General features: G+C 50.5%; 1 protein-coding gene across 2 annotated transcripts; it reads left to right on the top strand.

Annotated features, from left to right (window-relative positions):
* Positions 1-4,040: 4,040 nt before the first annotated feature.
* Positions 4,041-20,363, top strand: TAFA3 (TAFA chemokine like family member 3). Of its 2 annotated transcripts, XR_007135577.1 has the most exons (7): positions 4,041-4,403; positions 5,585-5,642; positions 7,166-7,281; positions 7,933-8,082; positions 9,033-9,157; positions 10,277-10,550; positions 18,467-20,363. XR_007135577.1 is itself a non-coding variant. In XM_047784981.1 (6 exons), the coding sequence occupies exons 1-6, from the start codon at positions 4,283-4,285 to the stop codon at positions 10,286-10,288; spliced, it is 582 nt and encodes a 193-aa protein (XP_047640937.1). In that variant the 5' UTR covers positions 4,041-4,282; the 3' UTR covers positions 10,289-10,633. The 2 variants fall into 2 exon arrangements, 1 of the variants encoding a protein (XP_047640937.1); XM_047784981.1 differs by lacking the exon at positions 18,467-20,363 and having other exon boundaries at positions 10,277-10,633.
* The last annotated feature ends 2,275 nt before the right edge of the window (positions 20,364-22,638 follow it).

The raw sequence follows: 22,638 nt of genomic DNA, 5'->3' as shown, positions 1-22,638 counted from the left end.
GAGGGCCCCGCCCCCTAGGGCTCGCGGGAGGCGGTGCTCGCTCCCGCCAGCCCGGCCCTGCCATTGGCTCCCGGCCCTCAGAGCCGGTCCTGGGCAAAACTTCCTCGGCCTCCCGCTACCCCGCGAACAGCCCTGCCAGCTTGCGGCCTCTTCCCTGCCCCGTTCCGGCTTCGCTCGCCTCAGTTTCTTTGGGGAAGAAGGGCCTGCTGTAATAGGAAGGGGACGGCGAAAAGGAAACTCTATTTGAGCCTTGCTCTAAGGTTAGGCATCAACTAGAACTTCCCCATTGTGACGGGAGGGTGGTGTCTCTTCGTCCTCGGTTCTTTGTGGCCAGCCTACCCAGAGGGTGATGGAGCTGGTGACCTCAAAACGAAACCAGTCGCTTCGGTGACCTCTGGATGTGAATCTCCTGGTGCGATAACACCTCTGGCTGGGGCCGCTGGAGTGAGAGTGAGAGCAAGCGAGCCGCTGCTGGGGGTGGTGTGGGGGTTGGGGACTAGACAAGCTGGAGCCCATCATCCTGAATTAGGGATCTGGGGATAAGTTCCTGGATTCCTGAGGGCGCTGTTCCCTGAAGACCACTTATAGATCCGAGAGAGCGTTTACATACTTTAGGTCTTTTACACCGCGCACCAACCCTGCAAGGTGGGTTTTATTATGTTCTTTTATTTACTTATTTATTTGCTTTTTAGGGCCGCAGGTGCGGCATATGGAAGTTCCCAGGCTAGGGGTAGGATCCGAGCTACAGCTGCCGGCCTACGCCACAGCAACGCCAGATCCGAGCTGTGTCTGCAGCCTACACCACGGCTCACGGCCACGCATGATTCTTAACCCACTGAGCGAGGCCAGGGATAGAACCCGCGTCATCATGGTTACTAGTCGGGTTCGTTACTGCTGAGCCACAACGGGAACTCCCTTTATTATGTTCTTTATAGGGATGAGGCAGGACTGAACAGTCAGTGCGAAATTCATACCTATGTCAATTCCCAGCTACCAAAGCCGATTGTAAAGAACGAAGCTGACTTGTCTGGGTCAGAAAGGAAGGGTTAAGAGGTAGATACCCAGCAGAAGGGTGGGGGTCCCTCCTCTCCCATACTCCTCCTCTTAAGCCAGAGGCTGAGAGCAATCCAGGTTCTGTGGCTGCCGCCGGGGGGAGACAGAGGCCAGGCTAGTAGCCTGACTGAGCCAGGAGGGTGGTAACTGACCTGAAGCCCTGAACTGAAGAGCTATGTGCCTAAGCCTAGGAGTCCATTATTAGGCCTCCAAAGACACCTCTTATTCCACACATGGTTCAAATGGGGACAAGGCCCTATGGCCCTAATGCAAGTCGAAGGTAGCCCTCAGGAACCACTGGCACCCAGTTCATAGTGGGGACTCCACCTCTGGACTGTCAGCTGGGTGCTTCCTGAACACGACTCTCCCTGCTCCCGGCTAGACCGCTTCCAAATAAAAATCTCACAATAGTCATTCAGGTTTGTAGACTTCTATAATTATGACTCGACTCTGGGCAGAAAGGAAGACAAAGAATTCACAAAAAAGGAAAAAAAAAAAAAAAAGATCAGACCCAAAGGCACATAGAACGGCCAGGCAGATAGGGAGATAAAGAATATGCTGCTGGAGTTCCCGTCATGGCTCAGTGGTTAAGGAGCTCAACTAGTATCCATGAGAATGTGGGTTTGATCTCTGGCCTTGCTCAGTGGGTTAAGGATCCAGCATTGCCGTGAATTGTGGTGTAGGTAAGCAGAAGCGGCTCGGATCTGGCGTTGCTGTGGCTCTGGCGTAGGCCTGCAGCTACAGCTCCGATTAGATCCCTAGCCTGGGAACCTCCATATGCCGTGGGTGCAGCCCTAAAAAGACAAAAGACCAAAAAAAAAAAAAATGCTGCTGCTATGGGTATTTCCCTCTTGTTTGAGAAAAGCCCTGGAACCAGCTCACAGATAAATGGCATAAACAGCAGCAGCAAGCCAGAGACAGAAGAAAAAAATATATAACATCCTGGCTATTTTTATTATTCAGTGTTTCTGGGACAGTTTGCTTACCACTTCTCCATGTCACTCCGCTCCCTAATCCCTACGCCTTACAACACCCATCATAGTGTGACCGAAAGTGGGCCACAGAGCTAAGGCCCAGAGACTTCCTAGTTCCAGCACTAGATAGTCACCACGGATATTAACAGCTCACTTGGGCTCCAGAATAGACCCAGTACCATACGAAAATCCCAAGGCTCCGTTCTCTCTAAACTTCTCACCTCCTATTCCTGGCTTCATCATCCCTCCTCCATCCTCAGACTGCCTCAGAACCTGGTGAGGTCACCACCTCTATTCATCCTGAGGTAGCACCAAATGAGAAGGGAAAAGGGGGTGGGGTGGGAAGAAGCAGACCTGTGGGGTATTCTTCTCTGCTGAGAATTGCTCAGAGGCTGGTCCTGCCTAGGGCATGGGAAGTCTCAGCTAGCGGCGGGAATTGGGCATCCTCAAGACAGGTGACCTTGTCCTGGGACCATGCAGAGGTTCAGAGCCCAGAACTGGGCCTCTTCCCTTTGCCTCTCTCCTTCCCATTACACTCTTAAACTAATCCCAAAGCACTCTTAAACTAATAGGAGTGTCCTTCAATTATGAGACAAATCCACAGACAACCACCTCCCCCTTTCATCTGTCTAACACTTTTGTATCCAGAATCTCACCTCTAAAGAATTATATAATATACAAATGCAATTATATTACAATTTTTATGGTGAAGAAACTGAGTCCCAGGAGTTCCCCTCATGGCTCAGTGGTTAACGAACCCGACTAGCATCCATGAGGACATGGGTTCAATCCCTGGCCTCGCTCAGTGGGGTTAAGGATCTGGCATTTCTGTGAGCTGTGGTGTAGATCACAGATGCAGCTCAGATCCTGCATTGCTGTGGCTCTGGCATAGGCTGGCAGCTACAGCTCTGGTTCAGTCCCTAGCCTGAGAACCTCCATATGCTGCCCGGTGCGCCCCTAAAAGACAAAAAGACAAAAAAAAAAAAAAAAGAGTTCCCATCATGGCACAGTGGTTAACGAATCTGACTAGGAACTATGAGGTTGCAGGTTTAATCCCTGGCCTTGCTCAGGGGGTTAAGGATCCAGCATTGCCATGAGCTGTGGTGTAGGTCACAGACGTGGCTTGGATCCCGTATTGTTGTGGCTCTGGCTTAGGCCAGTGGCTCCGATTCGGTCCCTAGCCTGGGAACCTCCATATGCCTCCAGCGCAGCCCTAGAAAAAGACAAAAAACAAAAAACAAGAGTCCCAGAGTTTCATCCCCAAGTTGGAGTTCATACCCATCAGCCACAAGCCTACCAAAGCCATCCTGTCTGCCTGTCCCCTAGTCCTTCCTGTCCCAGAAGACACCACTCCTAGGGTAGAGATCATTCGCTGTTTCCTCTTGGTTTTAGCATTTTAACAATGGAGGGCTAGCAAAGCAACCTGCATTGCTATGGAGAATTTTCAGATAGGATTGAGGAGGGGTGCCCCTGCAGTTTATGGAAGTTCTGGGCCAGGGATCAAACCCACACCACAGCAGCAACCTGAGCCACAGTAGTGGCAATTCCAGATCCTTAACCCACTGCACCACCAAGGAACTCCTCAAATAGGAATGTTCTACATCTTTTCTGCCCAATGCAGTAGTCCCTAGCTACATGTAGCTATTTAGTACTTGAAGTATTGTGAGTGTAAATGAGAAACTTAAAGATGTTTAATTTATATTTCAATTTAAGTCACTACATAAGGCTGGTGGCTAGTATTGGACAGTGCAATTCGGGAATATTTAAGACTCAGAACTCCTGAAGATCTGGGCTATCACTTCTCACACTCAGCACCCCCACCCCAGGCCCTCCAGAATTTTGAGCGACCTTTCTGAGTTACCCTGGCAGCACCAGGGAGGTAGATGGTCCACTGGACTGCGCTGTGGTGGCCTGCGGCCCTCTTTTACCTGGTCTCGCCTCGGCCGCCAGGGGTCGCTGCGCCCCGGCTGGGAGCGCCAGGCGGACTGAGCGCTGTGTGCGGTGCCCCGCGCGGTCCGGGAGGAGGCGGTGACGCGGGAGGAGGGCTGGCGAAGCGGGGGCGGCCCCCGGAGAGGAAAAGGAGGCGGCGGTGGCCGCTGTGTGCTCGCTGGCGGTCCTGCGGGCAGGAGCCTCGGAAGGACCCTGGCTGAACTCTGCAGAACTGGCCGGGCGGGCCCGGAGCTCCTCGGTGCCCAGAGCGGGCCCGGCATGACCGTGATGCCAGTTTGGCCAGAGCCCCTCCGCCTCGGGGACGCATGAACTTGGTGAAGGGGACAGGGCTCCGGACTAGACAGCACCCGAGCTGGCCGCTCCCGGCTGCAGTCTCCCTTTCGGAGTCTCTATCCCGGGCTCAGAGGCGAGGAGACTCTCGGGCAGGTGGGTTGAACCAGTGGGAACCATCGTAGGGTAACCAGTGGGCACCGCCGTGGGGCAGGTAGGTCCCAGGATGGGGGTTCAGAATTGGGAGGACTGAGCGGGTGCGGGGCGGGGGCGGGAGAAGACAGAGAAAGATTAGAGGATCTTGAGGTTCTCATTCTCAGCCCATGCTAGTATGCAGGGGTTGGGTGAAACAGCCTGGGAAACTGAGGCGCGAGCGTGGAAGCCTGAGAACAACTCCCAGAAGCTTCTTTCTCTAGATCTCTCTGAGGGAGGGGACAGAGGGCGGGAGGACCCACCCCAGTGCCCACCCCAGGTCTGGTATTGGGGTCCATAGGAGAGAGGGGAGGGGTGGCAGCTCAGAGAGAAAAGACACAGCTGCGTTTGTCATGATCAAAACGAAGTGTTCTGATGGGGACAGGGAGAGAAGACACCTCCTCAGAAAAGAGGTACTTCTAGAAGTTCTCTGCCTATGGAGTACACCCACCCTAGAAGTACTGACAGCACTCCCACCCTCTGCCCCCATTGTCCTTTCTGGGCTCTCACTCTGGGAAGCTAGGGCATGGGTTCTCCGTCTCTCTTGGGCCCTACTATCCTACCTGCCTCAGCTCCACTTCCCTTTGGAGGCTGAAGGAGGGGAGATCTTAGGGAGAAATGGAGAAGCTTTGGGGTTAGGGCCTCTGGGAATGGGGGTGAGGGTGGCAGAGCTGAGCCAACTCCTGTCAAGTTCAGGAAGCAGGTGTGATGGGGCCAGGATGAGGAGGCAGAGAGGATTCAGGACCTCGGTCAGTATTCACAGGCCCTTCTTTCCAGCATCAGTCTCAGCAGCAGGGCCTGAAGGCCAAGAACTCTTCCTTGGCCTTCAGCTCCTTCCCTAGCCAGAGAGATGACAGCGTTGATTCTTAGACACCTCCTACCACCAGCCCTGCTTCACTCCTGGGACACAGACACTCTCTCCAGTTTCTCTTCTGAGGCTTACCACCCTACTGTGCTCCCAGAGTCTGTAAGGACCCCTGTGGATTCCCAGGGCCAAGGAAGGACCCCCCCTGCTCTCAGAATTGGGCTCTACCTCAGTGCCCAGTCCACCCCCCATGTTCCCCCCAGGCCCTCCTCCATCTCCTGCAGGGCCATGGGCTCCTTCTGTCCTTGGCAGACCCTGAGAATCTTTCCTCCTTATCTAGGTAGAGTGAATCTGAAGCCAGTGGATGAACAGACAGAAGCTAAAAGATCCCCAAAAAGGTGAGTGAGGAGGCGGTTGATCAGGGGGAGTAGGAGGGTGAACAGAGATGAAGCACCCAATCCAAGGGAGCAACCATCTGGCCTCTGGTGTTTCCAGCACGTGCTGGTGCCTGAGGAAGCCCAGTGATGCTGCAAGAGGCCAGCAGTGCAGCAGAGGGGGTGGTCCAGGCCCCTTCCATGCTTGGATGGCTCCCAGCTGCTCTGTGCCTCTGCTTCCCTGGGATTCTTCCATTTCTACTCCCCCCTTGGGATAGATTTGGGCACCATCAAGGATGGAGGAGAAGGAAAGGGGAGGAGAACACAAGCAGGGCAGTGCAGTGGGTCCCGGGTAGGCTCCTGAGCTCTGGGCTCTGCCACCCACTTGCTGCCTGGCCTTGGGCAAGTCTTTGGACTTCTATTGGCCTCCTTTCTTCCTTTTTAGATTTAAATTTTGTTTAATTTGAATTGCTAGGACATGCCCATGGTTTCAGAACCCAAAAGGTTAAAGTGCAATAGGGAGAACAATATCTTCCTTCTACCTCTGTATCCCAGCCTAACCAGTTTCCTTTCTGGATGGCAAACAGTGTTATTCGGGGGGTTGGGTACATTTTCCAGAGCTAGTTTACCCATATTTGAGTAACATATATAATCCTTCCCTTTGACACTACACCCCATCCCGCAGTCTGCTTTTTCTCCTAAATGATTCTCACTGGAGATCATCGCATCCCTCGGGACATGAAGCACTTCCTCATTCTTTTACAGCTGTCTGGATGGGACTGCACTTGCACACATGGCCAACATGTAATTAGCCAGCCTTTTATTGATGATTGTTTGGTTGTGTCTAGACTTTTTGAGTATCAGTTTGCTCATCTGTAAAATAGGTACAAATAATCCTACTTTGTAAGATAGTCATGAAGACTTCAAGAGTATGTTTGCAGAGAGTGTGGGACAAGTGCTCAAAACATGGGAGTCAGGGAGTTCCCGTCGTGGCTCAGTGGTTAACGAGCCATCCTTCTGGGATGGCCTAGCTCAGTGGGTTAAGGATCCACATTGCTGTGAGCTGTGGTGTAGGTCTCAGACACGGCTCAGATCTGGCATTGCTGTGCCTGTGGCGTAGGCCAGCAGCTACAGCTCCAATTCAACCCCTAACCCTGGAAACCTCCATGTGCCATGGGTATGGCCCTAAAAAGACCAAAAACAAACAAACAAACAAATAAAACACGTGGGAATCAGCACTATCGTTCCTCTGATGTCACAGCCCTCCATGGGATAGTTCACTCTTTAAGACCCTTCCTGAATGTCATCACTTCCGCAGAGCTTTCCACGCTTTCCCCAGCAGAACAGTCTCCCGACCTGCTCCCCTTCCTGTGGAGCCTCATCACTTTCTGCAGTGAGCCTGTGTCAGGCCCAGAACTACCTGGGGACATGATGTGCATCCTGCTTGCCTCTGTGCCCCCTGGAAAGCATGGCACAGTGATGCCAGGACTGGGCACTGGGGGGTGCTCCTGCCTGGAGTCAAGCGGGGGGTATCCTTCTCTCTGCAGGATGCGTGAGAGGGCCACACAGAACTGGAATATGGGCAGCTGGCTGCTGGCTCTTTGCCTGGCCTGGCTGTGGACCCGCCTGGCCTCGGCTTCCTCGCAGCTTCCAACTCCCACAGGTTTGGGAGAGGTGGTGGGCCCCGGGGGGCAGTTTCCCAGGGTACCTGGAAAGGTGGACACCCCCCTACCCTGTTCTGTAGCAGCTAGATCTCCGAGACTGAGTAAAACCCCCAGATTCTAGGGCTTGTGGCCCCTGTGTTCTTCACTCGGAAACTCCACCCTTCTTCTGTTCTCCCAGCCCAAGGAGGCAGGAGCAGACCCAGTGCTCACCTTCCCCTCCAGGCCAGAAGGTGTTCTGTGGGGAGAGGAGCTCCAGGATCAGGGCTTAAGTCTCGCCTCCTGGCCTAATTCTGTGGTTTTCCTTCTGGAATGGCTAAAGCCCGTGTAAGCGGATGATCCTCCCCCCGCATCGTAAGCCCACAGGGCCCTTGGCCTCACCCAGAGGAGGCCGGGAGGTGGGGGTTGCTGTGGACTCCATCTTTTTCCTGCCCAAGGGCCGGACTCAGCCAGGGTGATGAGCGTGGTTTCAGTGGAGAGGAAGGAAGGACAGGAACCCTGGGAAGTGGCAGGAAGAGTCTATGATTGGAAATTCTTACCTACTGCTGCCCGGGGCTGGGAGGAGGGGCTGGAGGATAACCAGCTTGGGTGGGAAGGGAGCGGGGTTGCCAGGCTAGGCCGGTACCCAATTGATCGTGCTCTGGCCCCTCCAGTCCTTGTGAAGCAGGGCACCTGTGAGGTGATTGCCGCTCACCGCTGCTGTAACCGGAACCGCATTGAGGAGCGCTCCCAGACCGTCAAATGCTCTTGCTTTTCTGGCCAGGTGGCAGGCACCACCCGGGCAAAGCCCTCTTGCGTGGACGGTGAGAGAGAGGCCGGGACCCGGCAGGGAGGGCCCGGTGGTCAGGGAGATACGAAGGTCTGTCCCTGCTTCGCCATCTGCTGGGGATACAATTTCATGCCCATCTCAGGGCTTTCGCAATCAGAGTCTCAAATGATGGGGCCATCCCTGGGGGGAGGGGCACGGATGTGGCCATATCCATCTCATAGATGAGGAAAGCTCACACACACACACACACACACACACACACACACACCCTCCATCCTGGCAGCACCCACTGCCTGGCCCATACGCAGATCGTCACCTTTCATGGATCCTTCCATGCCTCCTGCCAGGCTCATGGCCTCACACCCACTCCGCCCCACCTTGACTTCACCTGTGGCTCCTTCCCAGGCCTCTTACACATGCCCTCCTCTCGCTCTCAAGCCAACCCTCACCCGCCCCTCTCATGGACACGCGTGTGTCCACTGGACGTGAATTCCTTCCTGTCCACTCCTTTCCCATCGACCCACTCATGCTCACTTTCTCATGCTCACTTGGCAGCGCCATAAACGTGCCCACTTGTGTGCACACACACCAAGGGGACATTTGTGCACTCCCGCCTGAGGATCCCTCCAAATGGCACGCACGCTTGCTTGCACCCACCAAGGGGGATGTTGAAAACTGTGCCTCTCTGCCAGTGACATGGCAGCTCAATTCAGGGGCTGCCTTAGAGACAATGTCCCCTGCCTTCGCCCGCCTGTCTTTGAGGAGATGTAGGGTCAGTGGGATTGAGGTCGGCGTGGTTGTGTCCATCAGTCTCAGCCTGAGGATTGCCCTGCCTGGCAGCCTGGGAAACGCAGGCCTCAAAGCCAGGGTGTGTAAAGCGTGCCCTTCACTCTGCACAGACCCCCCCCCGCCCCCGCCACTGGACAGCTGCATGCTGACTTGCAGAGAACTTAGAGCTGCCCTCCCTGCCCCATGCTCCCACAGCCTCCATCATCCTGCAGAAGTGGTGGTGCCAGATGGAGCCCTGCCTACCTGGGGAGGAGTGTAAAGTGCTCCCGGACCTGTCAGGATGGAGCTGCAGCAGTGGACACAAAGTCAAAACCACCAAGGTACCCACCCCCTCTCTTCCCCTCCTCCTGGGGTAGAGAAGTGGGCACAGGAGCCCCAGGTTCTAGGATGTCAGTTTCCCAAGGTGACATCTGCAAGCCATGTGAGCCCATCGCTGGACAGGTGCCCTGGGTTCGTCTTGACTCTGGGGAGTCGGAGCCTCTGGATTTGAAATCCACCGTGACCTTGGGGGCGAACTCCTGATGCTCTGTGAGCCTTAGTTTCCTCCTCTGCCTAGAGTGAGCTTGCCTCCCAGAAAGTGTCAGCTCCATAGAAAAAAGTAGAGAATTGAGGAAATTATCTGGATAATTTAGAGGAGACTCTCCACCATAGCCAGCCTGCCCACCTACACCTGCCACAGGCCCCATCCCACACTCCCTTCAGCTCACACCTGCCCTCCTCTCGTTGGATTGCTTTGCTGGGACAGCACCTGAGAGGATTATTCTTTTCCTGGTGGTTTGCTGCCTGCCCCACAGAGCAAGGGGTGATTAAAATTTTATTGAACTCTTCAGCAGTTCCAAGTGTGTCACAGTTAATCAGTTGTATCTCTCTCTCTGTCATGGCCATTTGTACAGATGAATGACCCTTTGGGGCAAGCCAGAACTCTGCCTCTGCCTTCCCTCCCCACCACCACACCCAGCAAACAACCACGCCAACAAAACAATAGAGAAGGAAAGGCGGTCTCTGAAGAGATCACCGTTTTCATAGGACATGGAACAGGAGCTACAGCAAGAAAAAGTGTGGCTGGATCTAAAGTAGGACTTCCTATCTGCAGACAGACAAGGGAGACACCTATTCTGAGTATATGTAAAACTAGAAGAGACCCACCACAGAGCTGGTGGCATTTGTCACTATTTTTATAGGTTTGGGTTTGTTGCCTGAAGATCACTGTGCCTGCAGTTTGGTAGCTATTCTGAAGCAAGCAGTGGTGACATGTCCTTGATTTACTCTGGCATGAGCCATCCGGCCACACTTTTCCAGCCTAAACTCCAGAGGGAAGGGATTGGCAGCAATGACCTCTGCATGACCTGCGAGCTGTGCATCTTGGGGAATCTCAGGCATGCAGGGTGGGATGGGACCAGCATCCCTTCTCTAACCTTCCCCTATCACTTGCTGTCTAGGTTACACGATAGCTCTTGGGGTCACAACCTGACAGCTTGCTTGAGCCACAAACTGGAGAATGGCAGCCGGTTATCAGCCAGCACATATGGAGATTCAGTTCCCTGGGCCCACGCCCTGCGCCAAGTGCAGCAGCACTCTTTCCAAGGCCATTGCTATTAATCTGCTCAACAGAGAGGGGACCTCATATCTCCAGGCTGATCTCCAGCCACATACCTGTGAGGCTGGGCTCTCCTGGACACAGAAGAAGGTCAAGATACAATTCCTGCCCTTAAGGTATGTTTTGTCAAGTTGGAAAGCTGATGCAAGGCAATCCAGGAGTTCCTATTGTGGCTCAGCGGTAGTGAACCCAACTAATATCCATGAGAGCGCAGGTTCAATCCCTGGCCTCGCTCAGTGGGTTAAGGATCCGGTGTTGCCGTGAGCTGTGGTGTAGGTCACAGATGCAGCTCAGATCCTGCATTGCTGTGGTTGTGGTGTAGGCCAGCAGCTGCAGCTCCGATTCAACCCCTAGCCTGGGAACTTCCATATGCTGCAGGTGTGGCCCTAAAAAGAAAATGGGGGGAAAAAAAGTAATAGGAACCTGCAAAGAACTGGCTGAATAGCAGCAGGAACTTTTATGAAGGTCCCTCCTCTCTGAAATAATCCAGAATATCTGCACACCAGGATGTGGGGCCACTGGATCTTGTCTCTAACCTCAGCCCCCAAACTTGCAAACAGACCCCATGACGGCCTGGAGGTCACTCAGCCCAGCCACAGCTGGGCACTCTGAGCTGGCAGCTCCATGGCCCACTCTAACTCGTCTCTTCCCAAGCCCTTAAGCTGTTCCTCAAAGAGGCTTTGGCTCCAAGAGAGGGTCTGGCTGGGGTCCCAGAGCTGGTCAGAGTCCTTTTCCTTCAAAGGCCCTACTGGGCAGCAGAGGAGCCCCTGCTGGGCTGGACAGAGCTTCTGTCCAGGACTGAGGATCAGTCAGTCAGGCTGGCGCCCTAGCTGGTTTGCAGATGACATGCAGGCCTTGGGGACTCCAAAACTTGGCTGTCTCATTAGGAAAAGAATCACGGTCTCAGTGACAGCTGACCTCAGCTAGGATCAGCTGGGGTCCCCGGGATTGTGATGGAGCCTTGAGGGGATGGGTGTCCGTAGAGACCACCTGAGACAGCGCTGAATTCTGACCCTCAGAGAAGACAGATCAGATGATGGTTTGAGATTGAGTCTCAGCCCTTCCCTGCTTCTCTCCCTCCCTCCCCATGCAGTAGAATCAAGATGGTTCACCCACCGCCTTGGGTTCTTGCTTTTGCTTTTTTTGTTTGTTTTTGGTAATGGGATGAACAGTGATGCCAGCTTCTCACTAGACTATAGATATCAGAACTCTGACTTCAAACCTCTGTACATAGTCGGGGCACGGGCTGGAGTGGTCAAGGAGCAGGTCAAAGGTGATCATCACCTCTTTCAGGGTCGGGGAATGGTTTAAGGGGTTCGCACACTTTCGGGAAAGGCTAATAAATATTTTGGGCTTTGCATGCCGCCGACAGTCTCTGTGGCATATTCTTCTTTGTTGTTTATATTGTGTCAGGGTTTTTTTGTTTTTAAACCTTCAAAAAAGGTTTGTTTGTTTTTAAAAACCTTCAAAAAATATGAAAACTCTTCTGAGCTCAAGGGCTGTACAAAACCAGGCCCCAGGCACTATTTGGAAGGTTGCCAACCCCCATGACCCTTGGAAGGCCAGCTATCTCTGCAGCTTGAGTCTGCCTCCGGCCTGCCTTCGGTGCAGTGGGAACCTGAGCAGGAGGGCTGGGTCGGGTGTTGTTTTTCTCCTAATGTTCCTTGAGAGATTGGTGAGTAAATTATTTAGGCTACAAATGAGTCAGCTTTAGCAGGGTCGGGCAATAAGAGCCCGCTCTCCTCGAGGCCAGGATGTGGACTTCTCCACTCCCTCCCCATCCTGAGAGACCGTGTCCAGGAGACAGGCAGAGGGCTCCGGCCTCCTGCCCATCGTGCTCGGCTGTGAGCTGGGGGTGAGCCTGAAAGTGGAGAGATGATGATGGGCAAACTCCCCTCGAGCCACCAACCCCGGGCAGCCTTGCTTCCGCCAAAGTCCAGCCTCCTTGTCCGCCCTGACTCCCCCCTCCTCCCTGCTTCAGAGGAGACTCTTTCCTTTGGCACATGCTGGAATTTACTCATTCATTTTTTTAACCCCTCAAAGCCTCTGTTTCCTCCTGACCTAATCATATATTTATTTGGCGGGCTTTGCAGGGTATTCTTTTATATGGTCAGGAGAGCCCCACACAAGAGGGTCTGCTGGAGAAGGGGAAGCATCTCACCTCCCAACAGGAGCTCCCTCGGGTCTTGCCTCCAATGAAGTCAATATCTTTGCACATTTTGTAGTTACTTCGATGGATAGGAATGCAAATTAATTTTTCCTGGAGTGCAGGGGTCCTGGAGTCATTTGTGCCCCTTTTCGCCCCTTAGTGGGATGGGCCATCAGATTACCTGAAGTTAGCTTGTACCCCTACCTGCTCAGCTTTGGAAGGTTGCCAGCTACAGAAGATCATGAGGCTAATTTCTGTGGCCTCCTGGCAGTTTCATTAAGGTCTGTGAGTGACACCCTAATTAATAGTCCCAGACAGTTGCCTAGAGTTTTGAAGCCTCAGCTTCCTAAAATCATAAGCTTAGAGCTAGAAAGGATTTTAGAGATCATTAGCCAACTCCCTCACTTGACAGATGCGGAAGGGAAGGCTCAGAGAGGTTAGGTGATTTGCTCAAAGTCACACAGCGAGCAGGTGGCATACCCTGCCCAGTGATCCAGACAAGTGCTCTTTATATTACTGCACATTACCTCTTACCCTAGGACAGATGGGGGCCCTGAAAAGAAGCCAGGATTTTAGCAGGAATGAATGGGAAAGAATCTCACTCTAAAATCACCCCACCCTGTGAATACAAAAGGACAGAATGAAGAAGAACAGGAAGCACTTACATATACACAAAAAGAGGGCAGAAGGGGACAAAAAGGGGATTGAGGTTACTCATTCAGAAGACCATCCAAACACCAAAGCACCAGGCAAAACAACTAGAATAAAATGTGATTTTTATTTATCTCTTGGAGGAGACAGAATGGAGCCCCTATCAATCTCTGGAAGATCTTGAAGCCAGTTTTGATGGCTTCAGAGTTCTTTAGAGCCTAGAGCAGGGGTCTGCAAACCAAGGCCTGTGGCCAAATCTGGCCCACCACCTGTTTTGGAAACAAAGTTATATTGGAATGTACTCCTATTATCTGTGACTACATTCCTGCTATGATAGCAAAGCCAAGTCATTGGAGAGAAACCACATGGCCTACAAGGTTTAAAATATTTACTACTAGACTCTTTATAGAAAACTTTTGCCAACCCCTGTCCTGGTGTTTTTATCAGACCTTTCTCGATTCAGCCTGACAGTCTGGAGAATGATGACTGTATGTTGTATTCCTAAGTTGGGGATTTTTTTGGGGGGGGGGGTTGTGCTTTTGGCCCCTTCAGTCCCTTCCAGTGCCACTTGTGAGATCAAACCACCAATGAAATGAAATAGAGAGTAAGACAGAAGCCAAGGAAAAGACTTGGAGCAGATGGATGCTTCCCTGATGTTGTCGCACCTCAGATCAGCTCAGATCACATTTTCCAAGTTCATGTAACTTCTGCTTTTAAACTTCAGGGAACTAACTGCATGTGTACCCACGTGTTAAGATGTAATTGTGGGAGTTCCCGTCGTGGCGCAGCAGAAACGAATCTGACTAGGAACCATGAGGTTTCAGGTTCGATCCCTGGCCTCGCTCGGTGGGTTAAGGATCCAGCGTTGCTGTGAGCTGTGGTGTAGACCGCAGACATGGCCCAGATCCCACATTGCTGTGGCGTAGGCTGGCAGTTATATCTCTGATTAGACCCCTAACCTGGGAACCTCGGTATGCTGCACCTGCAGCCCTAAAAAAAAAAAAAAAAAGATGTAATTATGTGCACATGTATGCTGCTAGTGTTTCTGTGCATCTGTGGATGTGAGTATCTCTGTGCCCAAAAGCAAGGCTGAGACTGAAAATATATAAAAACTAGTCAGGGAGTTTCCTGGTGGCCTGGGCATTCAGAACAGTATCCCGTTAGCAATTCAAGGATCTGGCATTGTCATAGCTGTGACTAGGGGTCATTTCTGTGGCTAGGATTTGATCCCTGGCCTGGGAACTTCCACATGCTGTGGGTGTGGCCAAAAAACCAAAAAAAAAAAACAAAAAACCTACTTCAGCACAGAGACTGACTAATCAAGGCAAATGCCTACCTGTACCTCAGCCCAGGGCACTGTTGCTGCACAAAGCCCAGCGTGTTTCCATGCCACCTGCTGTGGCTGCAGGTGCAGGAATAAAAAGAAAAAAAAATGCTCCTTCTTTGTAAAAAACATTGCTGCCTCTGCCTTCTCCTACCAGTAAGAAAAAGGTTCAAGTCTTAATGAGCCTCTTTGTATTCTGAAAATAACATAAACCTCATTTGGACATGCTACTCAGACTAATTTATTAGAAAAGTCAAATGCCTGCCAGTTTTGAGCAGCATCCAGAACAAGAGACGTCTCTGCTCTAGGTACAGACTGCTGTGCAAACTTATCTACCTCTCAGGCCACATGAACTGGCACATCCAATGGAGCTTGAAGGGTCCACCTGTATGGAGACACAGACACTGTATATGCAGGCTTTGGCAGCCTCTGAAGATGAATCACAGAGCAAACCATTAGGATTCTGGATCAAACCATGCCATTCTCTCCAGATAACTATTTTCCTTTTGAGAGAGAGCTTCTAGCATTCATTGGGTTCTACTAGAGACTGCTTGTTTGACTGTGCATCACCAAGTTGCCACGTGACCTGAGCTGTCCAGCTAAATGCGGTGCATTTGGCCACAAAGCTGTCAAGATGGGCATTCAGAACAGTATCCCGTTATCAGGTGGAAGGGTTATGTATACATAATTAGACTTGAGCAAGACCCGAAGGCAAAAGTACATTTCAGGAACAAGTGTCTCAGGATCCCCAGGCCCTACTCCTGCAAAACTGCCTCCTCTTTCTCAGCCCCACACCTGTGGCCTCAGGAGAAGTTCTCTATGATCAGTTAACTGAGAAATAAAAAAAATTCTGACCTGCTTCACTGATGATTGTAGGTGGCAGGAGTTGGTGCTGCATGATTTGAATTATTTCTACCGGAAAGTGGACAGTTGCAACACAGCTGCCCCACTCAGAGAGGACCCTAAAGGATATTAAAAAAAAAAAAAATCTTCCCATGTGCAAATCTTTGGATGGCTCATTTTGCCTGGAAGAAGAGATAGCCAGAGGTTGAGATAGACATCCGTTTTTAAAAAGGATCTGTGTGGAGTTCCCCCTGTGGCACATTGGGATTGCCGGCATCCCTGTAACACCAGGACACAGGTTTGACCCCGGGCCCAGCACAGTGGGTTAAAGGATCCGGCGTTGCCATAGCTGTGGCATAGGTCGCAACTGTGGCTCAGATCTGATCCTTGGCCCAAGAACTCCATATGCTGTGGGGTAGCCAAAAAAAAAAAAAAAAAGTTTTAAAAAACCAGCTTTGACGACATGACCAGTGATAAAAATGAAGACTCTAGTAGTTATTTCTTCCTTATACTAACATGAATATATTAATTTAAATATTAACCAATTATCTTCTTCCATTTTCCCACTCATGAAAGTGATTCAGACTATTCATTGCTTGACAGCAAACAGGAAAATATACACAAACTGCCTGAGATTTCATCCAAAACCACAAAAATGTGTCCATATGTTGGTGTGAGAGGTGAAGGAATGGTCAGCCTTATAATGTAGTTTTGTTTTTTTTTTCTTTTTGGGGCTGCAGGTGAAGGTATGATAAAGGAAGAAGTGTTTCCTGCTTGAGCTTTCCCATGTACTTTTTTTTTTCTTTTTAGAGCCTCAGGTGTGACATATGGAAGTTCCCAGGCTAGGGGTTGAGTTGGAGCTGCAGCTGCCAGCCTATACCACAGCCACAGCAATGTCAGATCCTTAACCCACTGAGTGAGGCCAGGGATTAAACCTGCATCCTCATGGATACTAGTTGGGTTCTTAACCTGCTGAGCCACAATGGGAACTCCCTTACCATGTCATTTTAATTCAGTAAGCTGATTTCACATACCTCGAACTGTCTAATCTTCTTAAGATCCTGTAAGGTACAACCAAAACTTTATAGATCCAGATGCTCGAAGAGGAAAAAAAGTCTGAGGTCCTTCAATAGCTGTCTCACTAGCTGTGAGGGCAGAACCAGGAAAAGCACATGATCAGAGAATTGAGCAGACATTTCTAATGTGAATTGACTCATTTCATCCTCACAACACTTTCATAAAGTATTACTATTCTAATTTTATAGACAAGGACTCTAAGACCCAGAGAGGTTAAGGAAGTTGCTAAAGATCACACAGCAAAAAAGCAGAACAGGGTTTGAGCCCAGTTCTGCTTAGTTCTAAAACTCACATCCTGGACTACCCACTGTGGTGCAATGGTAAAGAACCTGACTGGTATCCATGAGGATGTGGGTTTGATCCCTGGCCTTGCCTGGTGGGGTAAGGATCCGGTGTTGCCTTGAGCTGTGGTGTAGGTCCAGACTCAACCTGGGATCCAGCATTGCTGTGACTGTGGTGTAGGTCAGCAGTTGTAGCTCTGATGTGACCCTTAGCAGCCTGGGAACTTCCATATACTGCCGGTGCAGCCCCGGAAAAAAAAAAAAAAGAAAAGAAAAGGAAGAGAGAGGCTGGGGGATGGACTGGGTAGTAAGTGCCATCATGACAGAGGTGTGTCCTCAGTGCTACAGGAGAAACTATCTAGAAAAGAAACTAAATCCAGCATCAGGAAGGCATTCTGAGGACCAACTCTTTAAAATTGAGTGGGAATCAAGCAGGTAAAAATGTGTGTGTGTGTGTGTGTGTGTGTGTGTGTGTTTGTGTATGTGTATGTGTATTGGAAGAAAAGGAAGAGTAAAGCCTGAGGGAAAGGTTTGCAGAGGAGGACCACTTGGGACAAGTTCAAGTAAGTAGCTCGCTGTGGCTGGAATATAAAGGGTAAAATGAAATGATGAGAAATGAAGCTGAAAGGTGGCCAAGGGTAAGCTCAGAAAGAAGCTGGCCACTGTGCAGTTCAAGTTTTATTTCAAGACAATGGAGAAGCTTGCAAGGGCCCGGGGGCAAGGCAGAAGGCAGGGGGCCGCTTCAGAGGCAAAGCTGTAAGGCCAGATGAAGGGGTGAATATGTGTGCAGGGAAACCAGTTGCGAGTTTTGGCAGTAGTCCTGTTATGAAACAGTAAGGCCTTGAACCAAAAGCAGTGGTTGTCTGGGGATGCAGAGAAGGGAGAGAAGAAGAGTCTTTTTCAAACTCTGAAATCTCTGTCCATTCCTTAATGGATGCTTGCTTTTTTCTCTCCCACAGTCACAGAGGTCTAGGTGCCAGCCCGGACCCCGCGCACAAGGCAGTTTGACTGCTTATGTGCTGCTTGAAAGACGCTAAAAGCCCAGCATCCCAACTTGCTGCCTTTTCCACTGGGCCTGTAACCCCTCCAATGGAGTCCTTTTGGGGGGCAAGATTCATACAAAAGCAGACATTTACTGAGCACTATCTCTTTACTGCTTTTGGTTCATGATTTTTTTTTTTCTTTTTCTTTTTAGGGCCACACTCAAGGCATATGGAGGAGGTTCCCAGGCTAAGGGTTGAATCAGAGTGTAGTCGCTGGCCTATGCCACAGCCACAGCAGTGTAAGATCTAAGCCGTGTCTGCAACCTATACCACAGCTCACAGCAATGCCGGATCCTTAACCCACTGAGCGAGGCCAGGGAGCGAACCTGCATTCTCATGGAGGCTAGTAAGATTCATTAACAGCTGAGCCATGATGGGAACCCCTGGTTCATGATATTTTAAGGGGCCACCATTTGAAACAGTTATTTCAAGGAGAGGCTAGAAGAGGAATTTGGAGATTGGACTGTGGCGATTCCAGGGGAGCAAATGCCCAGGAATTCCCATGAAAGAGAAGAGGCCACACTGCCCAGGAGGGATGGGCTGTGGGTTGGGAGCCCCTGGTGTAAGTAATTCCTGCCCTTTAGCTCCCAGGATGTTTTGGGCATTGGTTTTCCCTTTCACTCTGGCACAAGGTCATTTTTTCCTAATTTTTCTTTATCCACAGGGTTTCTCAGACCCAGGTTGGTATGTACCAACCAGAGCCTGAGCCTTCTAGGCCCAGCCAAGAAGGTACATGATGGAGCATCTTCTCTGATGTGTTTCTGGAAGTGGGTCAGGAGGTGAACTCTGAAAAGCAGACTAAGACTAGCAAGGGCCATAGATGCAGCCCTGGACCCCTCAGAACTCTGAAAGCTGACAGACCAAATGGCAGGAGCAGCATAGCTGCCCCCCCCCCCCCCCAAGTCCCACTTTGCACCATCCCTAAAGTGGTAGCCAGGGACTAAGCCAAAAAGCATCGATGGCAAAGAGGGTGGGAGAGCTGATACTTTCTCCTGGGGAGTGTGACACACAGGGCAGTCCTCAAGGCTGGAGTGTGGAGCTTAGCTCCGATCAGCACAGGGAGGTCGATTTTTACCTTGCAGGGCACCCAGGCACTCCTGCGTGGCCGGCCATCAGTCAATGAGATGTGCAAATGCTGTTTTGTTTTCAGTTGCTGGTTTTTAAAGATTAAGCTGCTTGCTAGTAAGCCGATTGAACATCAGCAGTCTTTCCAGGAAAATCTTTTAATTAAGTTTACATAGCAAAAATTGGTCGCCATCGTAGACAGTAGTCAATTAGAAGATATGAGAAGGAGATGGAGCAGGAGGTCGAGTGGGGTCCTAGAGTGGGTGGGGGTTGTGTGTGTGTGTCTGTCTGTCTGTCTGTCTGTCTGTCTCAGGATGGGAAGGGTCTGGCGGTGCCCCTCCTAAAGCCCTTGAGCCTGCAGGAGGAGGGCAGCTGGCAGCGATGCCCGGAGAGCTAGCCCTCTGTATCCCTCGGTGGATGACCAGTGGAGCGCGGCAGGCCGGGAACGCTGTTTGCGATTCCCAGCAGCGGGTTGGGTCCCAAGTGAGGACACTGCCTGGAGGGAGGTGGCCCGCGGAGAGGCGACTTCACTGCAGACGGCAAGAAGGCTCAGCCTCAAAGCCGATTAGCGGGACTCGACGGGTCAGAGCGGGTCATCCCCAGGGGGACTCTTCCCCCTAAGTTAGCCCCGCAAGGCAGGGGCTTCTGGTTTTTACCCTCGGCGCCCTCGGTGGGCGGCGTCCGCTTGCCGGGTTCCTGCCCCCACACCCCTGCGTCGGGTGGCTGGCGGCGGACTGCGGCGTCCTGCTCGTGTCCCGCCGAGTCAGATCAACCCAGGTCTCGGGACGCGACGGCACAATCCCGAGGCCTCAAGGACGCGCACTCGGAGTCGTCTGGGTCCAGCCCGCGTCCGCGCGCCGTCGCGGAAGAAGGCGGGGGAAACGGGCGCGTTTCCGCTGCGGCGTCTGACTGCCGGTTGGATGCGCCTCGCATCCCAACACTCAACGGCCTTGGCCTCGACACCCCCAGCTCCACACCGACGTGGGACACTGACGGACCTGGGCCACTCCGTCCCCGGCCCAGCAGAGCGGCCGACGGTGTTGTCTTGGATTCCCCCAGCTGGCGGGCGCTGCGGCGCTGGAAAGTCTTGCGGCCGAAAGGCTCGGGGCCCTGCGGGTGCAAATGGAGAAGTACGAAGCCTACAGACACTGCTGGTTCGAATTGAAGCCCAACTAAAGGCAGCGCCTCCTTGTTTTTAAAAAGCAACTTTACAGAGGTAGAGTTTCTATACAATAAAATGCACCCATTGTAAGTGGACTTTTTGATAAGGTTTGGCATTTATACCCGCCCCCCACCATGATCGGGATACAGAACATTTCCGTCTCCTCCAAAGTTCGCTTGTGCCCTGTCCCAGGCTACTCTCCCCGCCACACTCCCCCACCTTCCCCCACTGCCTCCCACATCTGGGCTGGGGAGGTCACTGGACTGCTTTGTCACCACATACTATGTCTTTGTATTTTCTAGAATTTCATATACATGGAATCATACAGTATGAACTCTTGTGTCTGACTTCTTCCACTCGACATAATGTTGAGAATCATCCGTATTGTTGGAAGGATCGGTAGTTTGCTCCTTTTTATTGCCGAATAATATTGCATCATCTGATTATACTGCAATTTGTTTGTCCTTTTTCTTGTTTGTATACATTTGGACTTTTCCTCAGCTTTTGGCTACTTTGAATTAAGCTATCATGAACATTTGAACAAGTCTGTGTGAACATACGATTTCATTTTTCTCAGGTGAATAGCTAAAAATGGAATTGCTGGGTCATATGGAAAATGGATTTTTAATTTTAGTAGAAGCTGCCGGAGTTCCCGTTGTGGCTCAGTGGTTAACGAATCCGACTAGGAACCATGAGGTTGCAGGTTCGATCCCTGGCCTCTCTCAGTGGGTTAAGGATCTGGCGTTGCCGTGAGCTGTGGTATAGGCCGGCGGCTACAGCTCCGATTGGACTCCTAGCCTGGGAACTTCCATATGCCGTGGGAGCCCTAGAAAAGACAAAAAAAAAAAAAAACCTGCCAGTTTTTCTAAAGTGATTGAATCATTTTTATACTCTCACCAATAGTATATGAAAGTTCAAGTCATCGCCACATATTCACGAACATTTCATATTGTTAGTCTTTTTAAAAAAATGTTTATTGGATATAGTTGCTTTACATGTTGTGTTAGTTTCAGGTGTACAGCAAAGTGATTTAGTTATTCATATACATATATTCGGTCTTTTCCCATATAGGTTACTACAGAATACTGAGTAGAGTTTGTTAGTCTTTTTTATTTTTTTGTCTTTTTGCTATTTCTAGGGCCGCTCCCGCGGCATATGGAGGTTCCCAGGCTAGGGGTCCAATCGGAGCTGTAGCCACCGGCCTACGCCAGAGCCACAGCAACTCGGGATCCGAGCCGCATCTGCAACCTACACCACAGCTCACGGCAACACCGGATCCTTAACCCACTGAGCAAGGCCAGGGACCGAACCCGCAACCTCATGGTTCCTAGTCGGATTCGTTAACCACTGCGCCACGACGGGAACTCCCATATACCTTTTTTAGTACAATGTCTGGTTAAATCTTTTTTTCCTTTTTATCAGGTTATTTGCTTTACATTATTATTATTTAATTTTCATTGAAGTATAGTCAATTTACAATGTTGTGTTAGTATCAGGTATACAGCAAAATGATTCTATTATATATATCATATACTATAAAATATAATATATTCTTATATGTAATATAAGAATATAATATAAACTATTATATATAATATAAAGAATACATATTATTTTCAGTTTTTTTTCCACTATAGGTTATTACAAGATATTGAGTATAGTTCCCTGTGTAATATAGTAAGTCTTCATTTTGCTTTATATTATTGATCTATAAAAGTTCTTTATATATTTCAGATATAAATCCTTTATCTGATATATGTTTTACATATATTTGCTCTCAATTTGTGGCTTGTCCTTACATTTTCTTAACTACATGTTTCAAAGAGTGTTTTACTTTTTTTTTTTTTTTCACTGCAGTCATGCAGAAGTTCCCAGGCCAGGGATCAAACCTGTGCTATAGCAGTGATAATGTTGCATCCTTAACCTGCTAGGCCATCAGGGAACTCCTAAAGAGTGTTTTACTTTTGTGTTTTTTTGTGTTTTTGTTTTTTTGGGTTTTTTTTTTTAGGGCCGCACCCGAGGCATATAGAGGTTCCCAGGCCAGGAGTCCAATCAGAGCTACAACCACCGGCCTATGCCAGAGCCACAGCAATGCCAGATCCGAGCCATGTCTGTGACCTGCACCACAGCTCATGGCAATGCCAGATCCTTAACCCACTGAACAAGGTCAGGGATCAAACCCGCAACCTCATGGTCAGATTCGTTTCCACTGAGCCACGATGGGAACTCCAAGAGTGTTTTTTTTTTCTTTTTTTTTTCTTTTCCCACTGTGCAGCAAGGGGATCAGGTTATCCTTACATGTATACATTACAATTACATTTTTTCCCCCACCCTTTCTTCTGTTGCAACATGAGTATCTAGACAAAGTTCTCAATGCTATTCAGCAGGATCTCCTTGTAAATCTATTCTAAATTGTGTCTGATAAGCCCAAGCTCCGGATCCCTCCCCCTCCCTCCCCCTCCCATCAGGCAGCCACAAGTCTCTTCTCCAAGTCCATGATTTTCTTTTCTAAGGAGATGTTCATTTGTGCTGGGTATTAGATTCCAGTTATAAGTGATATCATATGGTATTTGTCTTTGTCTTTCTGGCTCATTTCACTCAGTATGAGA

This window comes from Phacochoerus africanus, chromosome 6 (genome assembly GCF_016906955.1).
Source record: "Phacochoerus africanus isolate WHEZ1 chromosome 6, ROS_Pafr_v1, whole genome shotgun sequence".
Taxonomy (NCBI): domain Eukaryota; kingdom Metazoa; phylum Chordata; class Mammalia; order Artiodactyla; family Suidae; genus Phacochoerus; species Phacochoerus africanus.
The sequence above is the reverse complement of the archived record's forward strand: the minus strand, read 5'-3'. Positions and strand labels throughout refer to the sequence as shown.